This window comes from Catharus ustulatus, chromosome 4 (genome assembly GCF_009819885.2).
Source record: "Catharus ustulatus isolate bCatUst1 chromosome 4, bCatUst1.pri.v2, whole genome shotgun sequence".
Lineage (NCBI taxonomy): Eukaryota > Metazoa > Chordata > Aves > Passeriformes > Turdidae > Catharus > Catharus ustulatus.
Genome location: NC_046224.1, coordinates 40,790,145 through 40,803,754, shown reverse-complemented (window position 1 = coordinate 40,803,754; position 13,610 = coordinate 40,790,145). Strand labels below are relative to the sequence as shown.

At 41.9% G+C, this 13,610-nt stretch overlaps 1 protein-coding gene across 2 annotated transcripts in view; it reads left to right on the top strand.

Moving 5' to 3' along the window:
* The first annotated feature begins 1,099 nt into the window (after positions 1 to 1,099).
* The window catches only part of NUDT4 (nudix hydrolase 4), a 28,351-nt gene continuing 15,840 nt past the window's right edge, over positions 1,100 to 13,610 (top strand). For both annotated transcript variants that reach the window (XM_033059130.1, XM_033059129.1), the window contains exon 1: positions 1,100 to 1,486. In XM_033059130.1, coding sequence (XP_032915021.1) covers positions 1,388 to 1,486 — 99 coding nt within the window. In that variant the 5' untranslated portion in view covers positions 1,100 to 1,387. The remainder of the gene's footprint in view (positions 1,487 to 13,610) is intronic.

The window sequence follows — 13,610 nt, the reverse complement described above, 5'->3', positions numbered from 1 at the left end:
ACAAGTATCTAACATGGAAAATCAAATTAAATATGGAGTTTCTTAATCTCTAGGTGTTTGATTTTACAGCTTATAATAACTTCGGCAAAATAATATAACTCATTACAATTGTGCTTTCCTTCCTTCAGCTTTCATGGTTCTGCAGCGTGACACTGCACTGATTCATGGCTCTTGGTTCATATTCTGAAGAGCAGAAGGTCCAAATTTCACTAAGAACCAGAGCAATCAGTGATGACAAACCAATCTCTCTAAAATGCACGCCATAAACAGCATATAAAAAGTCAACAAAAATATTTAAAAAAAGGTGATCTGGAACAGCAAGAAGCAAGTAGAATAGAAGTTTAAAGCACATTGGCGTAGCCCAGAAGCACAAAAGAGCCTGCTGAACAGCAAAAAGATCCAGATGAAGGAAAAAGTTTATGGAAGAGGTGAAATGGGAGGTTTTTCCAATCACGCCACTGCAATAGACACACTATCTTCTGTCTGCCAGCACGGCTGAGTGATCTTTCACGCACAAGCACTGAATGCACTGATGACTGCTTGTAGCTGACAGTAATCCAGGGGCATTGAAAGGAGTAACATTTTCTTGTTTTGCTTTTGGATGGGTTTTCTGAGTTGTTTGGGGTTTTTTTATGACAACAGTCAGATGATAATAAAAACATGGAGCTAGTAGGCTTCTTCCTAGCCTACTGGCAGCACTGGGAAGGCCTTTTGTCCGTCCTTAGCTCGCAAATAAAAGAATACAAACGAAACAAAACCAGTCTGGACTGCCCGCACCCCAGCCTCCACAGAGCATATCTTCCAAAAACAAGTTGTTTTAAAGCGGGCTTAACTTACACGGCCAAAGCTACACTCTTATTACAGCACTCGAGCCATGCGCATACCCCATATACCGCGCAGGGAAAGCCGCCCCGCCTCGCACACCTCGGCCGGGCCCGGTGCCACGGCGGCAGCCGGCACGGACAGCAGCGCTCCCGCAGCCGCACGGGGCACCGGCACAGCGGCCCCGGGCCCTCACAGCGCGCACCCCGCGCCGCCCGCCCTCACCGCCGCTTCCCCCCGCGGCCCCGCCCCGCCCCGCCCGGCGCCTGCGCGCAGCGGCGCGGCGGGCGCAGGAATGCGCGTTACGGTTAAATAGTGAGGGCGCAGGGGCGGCCGCCGCGGGCGGGCGGCGGCGGCTCGGGGCGCCGGCAGAGCCTCCATGGCGCGGCGCAGCTCCCGGGGTGGCGGCACCAGCGGCAGAGGCGGCGCGGCGCTGTTGTGACAGCGGCGGGGACTGGCCTTCCTCCAGCCCCGCTCCCGAGCGGGGGCCCCGCGCCGGTGCTCACAGAGAGGAGCCGTGGCGGCGGCAGCGGCGGCCGGGGGCAGCCGGCGTGTCACCGCCTCTATGATGAAATTCAAGCCGAACCAGACGCGGACGTACGACCGGGAGGGCTACAAGAAGCGGGCGGCGTGCCTATGCTTCCGCAGCGAGCGGGAGGACGAGGTGAGCCAGCCGCGCACGTGGGGCGGGGGGCGCCGCGCCCGGCCGAGGTTCCCGTTCCGCCGGCCCCGCCGCTGCCGCATCCCTTTGTCTGGCCGCGGGGCGCGGGCGCCTCCCGGGGGACGCGCACAGCCGTGCCGGGGCTCCCGCCACCCCGAGAACGGCAGGGTCGGCACGGCGGGGCCGCGCGGGTTCCGGCCGGCCGGAGCCGGTGACGGGCGGCCCCCGGGCTGTGCCGGTGCGAGCGGTGCCGGGGGCGGAGCGGGCGCGCCTCTCGCCCACCATCTTGGGGCGGTGGGGTGCGCGCCCACGTGCGCGGCGCCGCCTTTGTGCGCGGCCCCGGCGCCCCGCGGCGGGGAGAAGGAGAGGAGGGAGCGGGAGACAGGGTGGGGTGGGATGGGCCGGGACACCGACTGGAACTCCGGGGTTATCTTCTGTGCGCCGTAACACGCGGAAAACCGGTTAATGTATAATGGCGCGTGGAGGGCAGGGCTGGTGTGTCACCCTCAAGGCGAGCCTCCTGCCCCGCTTGGATGCGATAAAAAAAAAGCCTGGGCTTGGAACACCTGGCTTTCCCACGGGGCGAGTCAAATGGGGCTTAGAAATATTTTGTGAACGAGCTCGGGAGCGGGAGAGTTGTTGCTGCGCCGTTGGTTGTAGCGAGTAGCGCTCACCCGGAATTTTGTGTTGCAGCGGAGTCGGGAGGTGGCAACAAAGTTGTCCCGAGCTCCGAGCCAAGGTCAATGACACTGCCCGTTATCTGCGAGCTCGGCTGATGGCTTCATTGCACAATGCATTTATAGACGGGCTCGGGCTGGAAGCATGCCTTTTTGCCATTTCTGTTTTCGTTTTCTTGTTTTGTAGCCATGAAATAATTATAAAGGTTAGGGTCTGGGGGGTTTTCCTGCCTTTATCTGTACACCGAAAGATGCTGGTGCTCTTCCAAAGCTGTCAGTACAGCGAGTGTCTTCCTTAAACATCTCCTAAGTGAACATAATGCAGTGGAAAGAAACCTGATCTCAAAATATAGGCACTTTAAACAAAAAACATTATTTCCTGTGTGGTATAAATATAGCCTTGGGACCATCCTGATGAGTTTTTCCTAGTATAATCTTGAAAGGTCTTGTTATGGGTTATAGTTTTTTTTTGGTCTCTGACACTCCAACATACTTAAACGTTTATGTGACTTTAATATTTATTTTTGGATGCTATTCCAGCTCAGACTTATTTGGAGTTTGAATACCTGAGCCATTCTTACCACTTTTTTGCACCAATTGTAGTTGGAAATTCATGGTTAGAGTCACCTTTGTCAGTGATTTCCATTCATTCTTCATTTCCTGATAGAACTTCTTGCCATTCTCTTTCAGTTTTGCATCCGATGAGATCACTGGCTGCTTCAGAGTATTTTTTGTGTGTAATAACATCCTTTGAGGCTAAGGGTGATGGTAGCGGCTCTGCTGGGCTGTGTAAGAGGAGTTGATGCTGTCCATTATTACACTGCAATCCTTTGTGGTCTGGATGGAGTACCTGTATTGCTGGCAGGAGGCTGAGACCTGGCATCATGCAGGTAGACATACTTGAGGATGAAGTGAATGGGAGAACATCATACCAGATTTAGGTCATAAATTGTGTGTGTGGAAACAGTTAAATTTGCTTTCTGACAAGTTATTTCCAGGAATGCAGTGCCAACAGCTCGAACTTGCTTAGGAGCTGTTTCCCAAGTGCCAACTTCCTCTGTATCAGTACAGAATCTATTCTTTAGAAGTTTGTGGCTGACTGCTGTTTGTGATTAACTTCAATCACCAGCCATGTTCCCCAAATTGGGTGTTTGAGGCTTGCTTCTGTCTTCTTGAACACTGTTGTCTGGGTGGTTTCTGTGTTGTTCTACTCCACATAAATGTCCTAAGTGTTTCTTTTCTAAGTCTCTAGAGACTGTACCATCAATTTTCAGCCAAGCTACATCTCCATGGTGGTTAAGTGTAGGGTAACTCCTGCAGGGAAGGAGCACAAGGGTAGTACCTGGATGACTGGAGAACAGGAAACTCTCATGGAAGTTACTGGGAGGTGGAGGGGAACTAAAAGATAGAATAGTTTTCATATTTTGACTTACAGGATAAGTGAAGAGTTGTTTGACATTGGAGTAATGAAAATAGAACCAACAACTGAAACCATTTTTAGCAATACATTTCTTTTTAGGATTCTTAAAGCAAGAAATCCAAATCTCAGGGGTTTTTTTTGTTGTTGTTCCTGGAGATACTGTCTGCAAGGCTAAATTTGTTCCACTTCTCATCTGATTAAGTTCTATCTGGAGGAATGAGCATCTATAGCAATCTTGTGATATAAATCTTAGAATTAACCTTTCTTTCTACTTCTATTCTGGTTGTCCAAAAGGCTAGTCCCTAGCCAGTTATAGCTGAGCTTAAGCTTTTTTTTCCTCCTTTCTTGCGTGTAGCTTTCTGACTTCTCTGTAGACAGCAGTCATTTTTTTCTTAGCATTTTTTATGAACTTGAAGTTTTAAATCATCTTTTCTTAAAAGCAGTTTTTTCCTTTGGTCATCATGGTAGCTCTTACATCTCATTCCATTTGGCAAATGTATTTTTTAATGTAGGTGACACTTGTGATTGCTTTAGATGGGGTCATGCCATGCTGTGTAAAAGGTTACTAATGCTTCTCTTGCTATACTAGAAAAAAATGTTGTAATAGGACCCATCTTCATCATGATTGTAAAGCTCTTGTGTAGTCATCTTGTGTTTAGTGGTGATATCTAAGTCTCTAACTTGTTGCCACTTCATGAACTCTCAACTTGTACCAGAATTCCACAGCAGTGTTCTTATCTGAAGGTGATCCTTCTTCTGCAACTCCATGTGATGTCTCCTGTTGGTATCATGACTTCTGGATGCTACCTCTCCACTAAAGGCTTAGGCATTTTCGGTAGCAGCTTTTTGTGCTCATAGACAAAAATTGGGTAAGTCACTAAAACATTTCTCTGTTCATCTAGCAAAATCTGTTTGGTATGGCTTCCTGGTCACTTTCTTAACCATACTGCACTTCTTATGCTACCTTTGTAGCCATGTTGATGTTAGAGATGAGTTTTATTCACACTGAAGTAACGTATCAATGGAAGAAGACTGGTCAAACCCATCCCTTATGTTTCGTTATACATCTATTTATTTTATTGTTACACAACTATTTACATTGGGTTTCAGTTTGCTTCTTTATTTCTCAATTTGAGACATAGGTGTGCTGTAGAATACTGCTGAGGCAAAATTCAGCCTGGTGGTTCCTGCATGCAGTGTGAAATACAGACACCCAACTCCTACTTCCCAGCTACAGCATCTTGTCCAATTAGACTTACAGCTGGACTTGCCAGTCCTTGCTGCCAGGCTTGAAATGTTGAGTCAGTTCTCTTGACTGTTACAGGCTGCAAACTGGGCTTCCCTGCAGTCCTGCAACCTGTCAAAAGCTTCTGCTTTAAGAGCTGATATTGCAGCTGAAAACACATACCCAAGATGACTGATGGTTGTTCAGCTGCACCGCTTTGAAAATCTGTTTCTTCAAGTGCCTCCACACAGAACAATTTAGTGCTATGTAATCTGTTTGGGTTTAGCTTTTGTTTCCTTCATGCTGTCACAGTGTATGATTTAAAAAGAAAAATCCTTTAAAAAGGAGGAAGCCCAAGTAGCCAAGTAATGTATCCAGTAGCTTTGGGGTTTTTTGAGTGTTAAACGAGGTGGTCTCCTGTCGTTAAAATGTTGCCTGTTTTGGTCTCAGTGCTGTCATTTGGGCTGAAGAGAGAGCAAGATGCCTGGATATGAGCTGAAGTGCTGGTTCCTTTTGTCCTTTAAGGAAATAAATCAGTACTTGCAGGCACTATCTGCCCTTTGAAAAAAAAAAAAAAATCCTGGAAATGAAGCAGAAGAAATCCCATTAAAAAATGAAACAAGGCTATGTGGGCATGCAGTGCATGGAGGGTGGGTGCAGCCTTTTTGGCTTGAACAAACAAGAAGCTGGTAGGTGTGTGCAAAAAGCTGATGGTATTCAGCAGGCAGGGATGGGCTGGCAGATTTGTCTATGAGGAAATGCAAGTTTCTCTTGAGCAACTAGGAGTGGATAGCAGCTTTAGAATAAACCTGCAGGAGAGCCCTCTTGGTACACTGAGGACCGGCTGCTTGCACAGGTTGGAATTGTTTATATATTCAGTATTCTGCAAATAGTAGTTTTACATTAAAATCCTCCTGTCTTAGGGTCTGGGTAGAGAGTAAGCAAGGAAATTCTTACTTTTCAATGCAGACAACAAGGCACACCTTTAAAGCAGCAAGAGCAAATAGTAATAAACATAATTTCTGTAGCAATTTGAGTAACTGAAATAATTTTTAAATCCAATTTAATTTTTTTCCACCAACTACATCTTATATAAATAAATGAGCAGTTATTTTTAAGTACCTTGAATATAAACTTTGAGTGCATTCTAATTACTTTGGCATCTGTAACAGTGCTTTATGTAATCAAATATGGTACTGAAAGTCCTACTTTAGTGTTCAGCCAGCAGTTGCTAGTGGCAGACCTAAAATAGTTTCATATGCATAAAAAGTCTTCAAGCTTTTCAATTTTTAATTTTGCCTTTGTTGTTCAGCCTTGTACAGGAGATGAAAATAGATGGGAAGGATTTGGTGGTTTTTTTTAATATTGAGACAGCAGTGAGGAAAAATGTACACACCCACAGGAAATGTAGATTTTTTTTTTTCCCCCCCTCTGTAGTAGGGCATGCACTTTTATGTCAACTATTTATCTTATTCTTGAGTTAAAAATTATAAGCTCCTAATGTTATAACTCCTTTCTGGTCTGATTTAATAACTTTATTTATTTGCTTGTAGAATGTCAAGATAGATTAAGCGTGGTTTTCTTATGTCTTGTTATGGTGGTCAGAGTTTAATAGTTTTTTAAAATAGTGTTCCTCAGTTTTCTACAGCTGTTGCTTCATATTAGCTATGGTTTTGTTAAAGGAAAAAATGTTATTTTTATGTGCATTGGTGTAAATGGTCTGAAAACCAGAAACACCTTTTGTTACTCAGCCTGATCCATAAAACTAGGGCTCAGAAGTATCACCTGGCTACCCTGGCAAAATAGAGTGTTCTAGGAATTATTGCAAATCAACTTGCACAGTCATGAGAGATACTCTATACATGACATGGAACTTTTGGTTTCTTTATCTTTCAGCACAGAGCTCTCAGGTGTAAACACACAAATAATGTGTTCTTTCAAATAACTTGGGGTATGACCATGGCACCTTATTTAAGGCTGACATGGTCTCCATAGTGGTGTGGGTTACCTACCTTGCATTACGATGGTCTGATAGAATACAGGCATATTCTAATTCATATTCACTCTGGACTTCAAGCACACTGTTGCTTTTATTTTTTCTGTTTCATGTCCCTGTCCTGCTAATGGACAGGGAGAGTTGGTAACACAGGATGATTGCTGCCTTAGCTTTTCTGCAGCATTTTCTTGACACTTGGAGATTATCAGCCAAGTTGGATGAGCAGTCTGGTCTAGTGGAAGGTGTTCCTGCCTATGTCTGGGGGTCTGAGACTACCAGATGATCTCTAAAGGTCCCTCCCATCCCAAACCATTCTGTGAATCTATGATCTGCATGCTGTACAAAAGGATCTAACTTGAAAAATCAAGACCTATAAACAGCTTGCAAAATGGCTGTTTATGATGTGTCTACACAGACAGTGTGTGCTTATTGTGTATCCCTCAGGCTCATATGGGGTTAAAGCTTGTGTTAATGTTAAGAAAAATTGAATGTTAGGCTGCTGTGGTAGGATTTATGTCACATAACCAACTCTGGGTACAGGACACTGGTGTTTATTATGTTCACAGAAAAGCAGCTTTCTGCAGGCATGGCATACACACCTTGTTTTCATGCTGGAATATTTTTTGACAAATTCCACCTACTTGCCAGCAGTGGAAGCCTGCAGGTTTAGTGAAGCTATGGGAATTCAGCTGTCCACCATGGCAGAAATCTTCAGTCTTCATTTGTAAGTCTTCAGATACTGACATCAGTCAACCATGAGGTGGTTTTTTTTCAGTTTGAAACCTCCATTTTTTTTCCCCATACTTATGGTATTACTTGTCTATGCCATAGGGGTATGTTTAATGGGGTTGATAGTTGCTCAGAGTGGGCTGGGCTGAGGGCAGAAGGAAATATGGCTGTACTTCTATAATGTCAGGCTAGGATGTCCCATAACAAAGCACTTTTTGCCCTGTTTAGAAGATGCTGTCTTTTTGAATTAGTTATATTTATGTCAAGATATTTGAAAAAATATCATTTTAGCTTATTTGCACCATCCTAGGTTTACTTAGGATTTTAATTGGTGGCAATGTTTCTGTTTGAATTGCTTCAGTTAACTCAGTGGTGCTCAAAACTTCCAAGTTAGAAATAGCATAGTGGCAGACTTCTTCAAAAATATATTCATATCATAGCTATGTATCTATATATGCCTATATACACATACATATATGCATTCTTATCTCTAGCTAGGGTTTGTAGACATGCTTTTTTAAACATACTTTGTAGATATGAGTTCACAGATCATAGGTTTATGTGTATTTTTTTCTAGTCTTGTAGAATTATTGAAAAGCTTCCTTTAATTCAGTGACTTTTTGACTTAGTGCTTGAGCACTTTGGTGTTACCGTGGTAAATACTTTAAAACAGTTTTTTCTCTTCCAAGATCTATCACAAAGATAGAAAAGGCTGAAAGGTGACTGGTACTTGTCAAGAAATAACCTTGTCAAATATTTACCTGCAGCTGACCACCTCTCTTAAGATTTGGAGCTCTTGCTTCTGACAAGTGCTTGGAAGCTGATCCCTTAGTCAAACAGATTATGTTGCCGAGTAACCAGTAAAGCCTAGTTCTGCTCGAGATTAGGCCATGGTTTCAAGTTAAAAAGAAATGGGCAGCAATATTCATTTAGCTTTTCCCCTGCTACCTGAAATTGGTCTCCCTTGGTCTGCATTAGCAAGCACGAGGGAAGAAGGTTGTTATGTATAGCAGACTAGGGAACTGGTCCAGCATGAGAAGTAAAACTTCTTTTATAGGCGCTTGTTGGAAGTTTGTTTGTTTGTTTGCAGGTTTGTTTTTTTTTTTTTTCAGCTGGGAGTCTCCTTCTGTCATATGTCTGAGTGCAAGATCTGCACCCTTCATCACACTGTGAGACCTGGCATATCTGTTTCTCCAAAGCATGCTAAAGCTTAGGGGGAGATGGAATGCTGCAGGTGACTTGAGTCATTTTATGTGAGGAAGTGTGTTCTGTCTGTCATGCCATAGTAGTACAGTGCTGTTCTATTCCTGATAGGAACAGTTTAGCCGAAGAACAAAATGAAGTATGTTAAATAGCCAAAGGAAGACACTCAAATTCTGTATCACTATATCATATTAGCTACATATTTGAATTTAATGTGAAATAAAATTCATAAAATATTACAGCTGTAATTGTAAGTCAAAAAAGGCTGTTTCTCCCTATTGCCATATAGCCTTAAAGTCAGAGGGTCCCAAAGGAAAAAATACCTTCCAGACCTATTTCTGAAGTATTATAAAATTATATCCACATTTCTTTACCATTTGCCTTCAGAATAGGGGTAAAGTAGCAGTGACTGATACTCAAGTGCTATGTCGCTGCTTTGAAAAGTGATCTTATAGTAAAGTTGGGAGGATATTTCAGACTTCAATATATTGTATAGACAGAACCCAGTTTTCTGAGATGCAGTCAAGATTTGTGCTCAAATTAATGAGCATTAGGATTAATGTACTACTTATTAGCCATTCCTCTGCTGTTGTGCTGGCTTCTATTCAGTGAGGCTAAATCATCTTTTTAACCTCTGCCATAGCTGGGGACTGCTTTTCAGTCTGTTGTTTTTACAGTACTTTGCCAGAGGCTCTTGAATCCCTATGGGTTCATCTGAAATCGGGAGATTGCAGTGGTGCCTTTCTGCCCCAGTTTGTGCAGCACTGCCCCTTGAATGGCTGTGTCCTGATGGGTGTTGTGTGTGCAGCCTGGACACTAAGCTTTCATGGGGAATCTACTTTTCTTCCAGATCAGCTTCCTGAACTCATTATTCCAGTGTTAGGGGGAAAGTCAAGGTGTTGCAGTGTTGACTTTAATTAGCTCTTAAAATCCTGTCAAGTCTCATCCTAAGGTTTTGTTACTACTTTACAATAACTTTTTGCATTTTATTTCTCGATGTTTAAGAAATGAAGTAATTTTGAAAATTATTGGAGTAACAAAATGAGGACTATAAGCTGACACTCTACTGAGAATCTTTTCAGGAAGGCACACGTTCCTTAATAAATGCTGTCTGTGTAGCATTTGGCAAGCTATGGCAAGTTTTAAAGCTGCATTTTCCAACCTTCTGCAGTCCAAAAAAAAAGCAATGGCATTCTAGGACAAAGATACCACATTAACCTATAGGGGAGCTGAGAAACTGTTTCAGAACTGGTAGAATGAGGCAGTGATTCTTAAAATAGAAAAAAAAAGTGTTAGATAAAGGAAATCTCTTAACTACAGTAGCAGGCTGACACATACTCTCTGAGATCTGTGCTTTTGCCTAAAAAATTTATACAGTTATTTCTGCAAATATGATCCAGTGTTTGAAAGAGATGCTTTTCCTTGCTTCTCAATAGTGTTCCTGTGTTGCAGCATTCAAAGTTGTTCCTGGTGCTTTTAAGGAAGCTCCTGAGCTCCCTGAAAACAATTGGAAGTTGAAAGCAAACAATACTTGAAAAATTAAAAAGTGAAAATAAAACACTTAGTGTTTGTATTCTTCCCTGAGCATCTGTTTGTGGCTGTTTTTCAACAAATCACAGGGCTTGACTGACCCTTTTGGCTGTATTAGGATTAAACCATCTTTCTGACTCTTTCAGGTGCTGGTAATTTTAGCAGACCAACCGTGTAGGTTGAGTTTCCATACTGAGTGTGTTAAATTATATCAACCTCCACTGGAATGGGTCCTCTCTTTTTTTCCTCAAAGTAGGCCATAATGATCTTTTCTATACTCCCACCAGTTTAAATCTTCTGAAATTATTTCTGTGTACTCACATTTGTAGGGTTTGGGAACTGAATCCTTTATCTTCCATGCATCTGTTTTCTGAGCAGTACACCTGAGCAATGTGCTGTTCTTTGCAGTTGAGTCACACATGCTCAGCAGTCTTTTGAGAGTGAGGGATTGGTTCCTTTTCTCTTGGACATTGCTCTTTTTAACTGCTAGCTTTGCTGTGAAGAAGGGCAGGCTTGGCTCTCTCCATCAGGTAATTCAAGCATCAAGTTGGACATAAATACCGGAGTAGAGGGAGTGCTGAGAGGGGAGAAAATGGGGTGTGCAGTGGGGGAGACAGGAATACATGGGGTTAGGCTGGGAATAGAGAATTTAAAGACATCTCATGACAAATAATTACTGTGAAATTGAAAAATATACGTTTTTAACTGTTTTTCCTCCAAGCTGGGGATGACTTTGTTTTGAAGTCTAAAGAATCCAGCTGAGGGGTTTGCTCTAGCTAATTTAAACTCTATCTTTGCTTTTTTATGTAAATTGGTTTTAGTACAATTATTTTGCTAAGGTATAATGTTCCTCAGTTAAGAAAGATAGAAAGCAGTGATATTTTATATAAACTTAAACCATTTTCTACCTCTCTTGTGCTTAATATGAAAAAAAACATCAAGAGAAACAACTTATGGCTATAATTTGTATTACTCTGAGCTGTTGCCATTTTGGTCTTCTGGAATACGTGACTACAAACTGTGTCATGGTTAGTTTTGATTGAGAACACTAAAGAGGCCAAAACTTCAGCATCTTAAGGAATTTTCAATTGTTTGTCTGCAAGCCAGCATTTATAGTGACCAAGTCCTATGATGCCACCTGCCCTGTAATAACTTTTTTGGTTAACCATATAATGGTTAGCTGTATTCATAGGTGCTTGTTACAAGCAGGCTGGCTAGCAGGTTTTTTTCCCCACTACACTTAAAGGTCACTATTATTCCTGGACTTGGAAGTGAGGTGAAACTTGTAACACTTAATGGAAGAATTTTTCTTTTGTTTCCTCTTAGCTGAACTTTGCAGCTTTCCTTCTTCACTTGGCAGCATTCTGGTATTTTCACCTTAGTCTTTGGAGTAAGGTAAACTTAGCTATACAACTAGACAAGTAGATTTCATTGCAATACTCTCTACCTTTTTTGAACAAGAGTTATCAACAGTAAGTCTTAGTCAAAGTCATGAGAAAGGCAGTGATCACTAGCAAACAATAAAACTCAAATCTTAGTCCTTTTTCTGCATCTGGGGATACAGGACACAGAATTCTTTGCATAGGAACTATTTCTTTCTTTTTTTTTTCTTCTGAGCCTAGTTGGATTACGATGTATAATTTGGTGTGCATAAGCCAGAAAAAATACAGGTGTATGAGATTCTAAAGTCTTTTCCATTAGACTATTGTAATCTGCTTGACCGTGAGCCTCCTCAGAAAAGACTGGATGCTCAGGCAACCTAGGTCACATTTTTCCTAGTCTGATTGCCTTCTGTTAAAGGAGGATGAATTGCTGCATTTTTTGCTGCTGATTTTTGCACCTCTCTTGGCATGTGAGTGCAGAGTTAACCAACCACAGCCTTTTGATTTCTTCATAGTTAGATCACGTTTATATTTACAGCCTCCTCACTTAGGTACTGGAGGATGTAACTTCAGGCCACTTACAGATGGAAACACCTCAAAACCATTGTGGAATGAAAAACAATGTACAAAAAACAAAACAAAAACATGGAAGATTGCTTGATGCTATGACTGAGAAAAATCTGTGGAATGCTTTTCAACCTTACCACATAATCCTGCAACTGCTAGCTATCAGGTCTTGTTGTTTGTTGAATCTGATTAACACCAAGTAAGTTTTTGATAGCATTACTCCAGGATGGATGCTTCATGCCCTAATGGGTTATGGCTTCATGCATTAATGGGTTAAAAAAAATTGTGCATCTGAGGATCTCAAGGATTCAGACTGTAAAAGCTGTGGGATCACAGGAGAATAAAGCATAGAGGGAAAGCTGTTTGAGAAAATGCTTCTGTTCCAGGGTTAGTGGAGATTTGGATAGTTGTTAAAATGAATTCCCAGGCTGTAATGCTTGGGAGTTTATTGTATATATAACTGTAAAGCCTATCTACAAGATTTGATGTATTTTAATGTTGATTACTTGCTAGATGTATTTGTTTATGCTTTTTAAAAGGGTAATTTAATGCTAATATATGTACAAGCCCAGTTTAATAGTCTATTGATCAGATTAGCTGTAGTCAACTACTATATATAAAGGCATAAAAAAAATCCTGGCTTTACACTACACTGCCAGAATGAGCAACCTGATTTATCCCATAGTAGTAATTAAGAATTTTATGTTTAGCCTTAACTAAGCAATGAATGCTGATTTTAAATTGTTCTACCAAACTGGGAACAATTTAATGATAATCATTCTTTTGTTCATTATTGTTGCTAGCTGTCACATGACTGGATTAGTTTCATCAGCACAAAATGATGTTTAATGCTTATATCTGGAACTCAAAAGTGAATTCGTAACTTGCTTTTTACAACTGCTCTTTAAGCACTGCTTAAAGTGGTTCTTCATAGTGATACAGGTCCTCCACCTAAGTGTTGAAAAACATTTTTTGAATTACTTTTAGTAGAGCTGTGTGCACTCTGTGAATCTTTTGGATCCTAGGAAACCAAAACCTTTGACTGTAAAGATCAAGTTTGACCTGTGTTTGTGTCTAACTTTATTACTTTTGCTGGATATTTTTAAGTTTTTAGATAGCTGAGTAAAATACTTGAGTTTACTGAAAACATGAGCATTTAGATCAGATGCTAAGAATGCTTCTGTACTAAATGATGTCTCTGCTTTATTCCTCACTTAGCATAGGAAAAAACTTTGGGGAAATTAGTCCTATGCTAAAGGATTCTCCACTGTACTAATCTTGACTGCATAAAATAAACATTGCAAGACAGTATCTGCCAGATAAGGCTCTTCCAGGTGCACCTCAGTGTGCACACGTATCCTTGCATTCACAAAGCATGTAGTCATCTGAACTGCACTC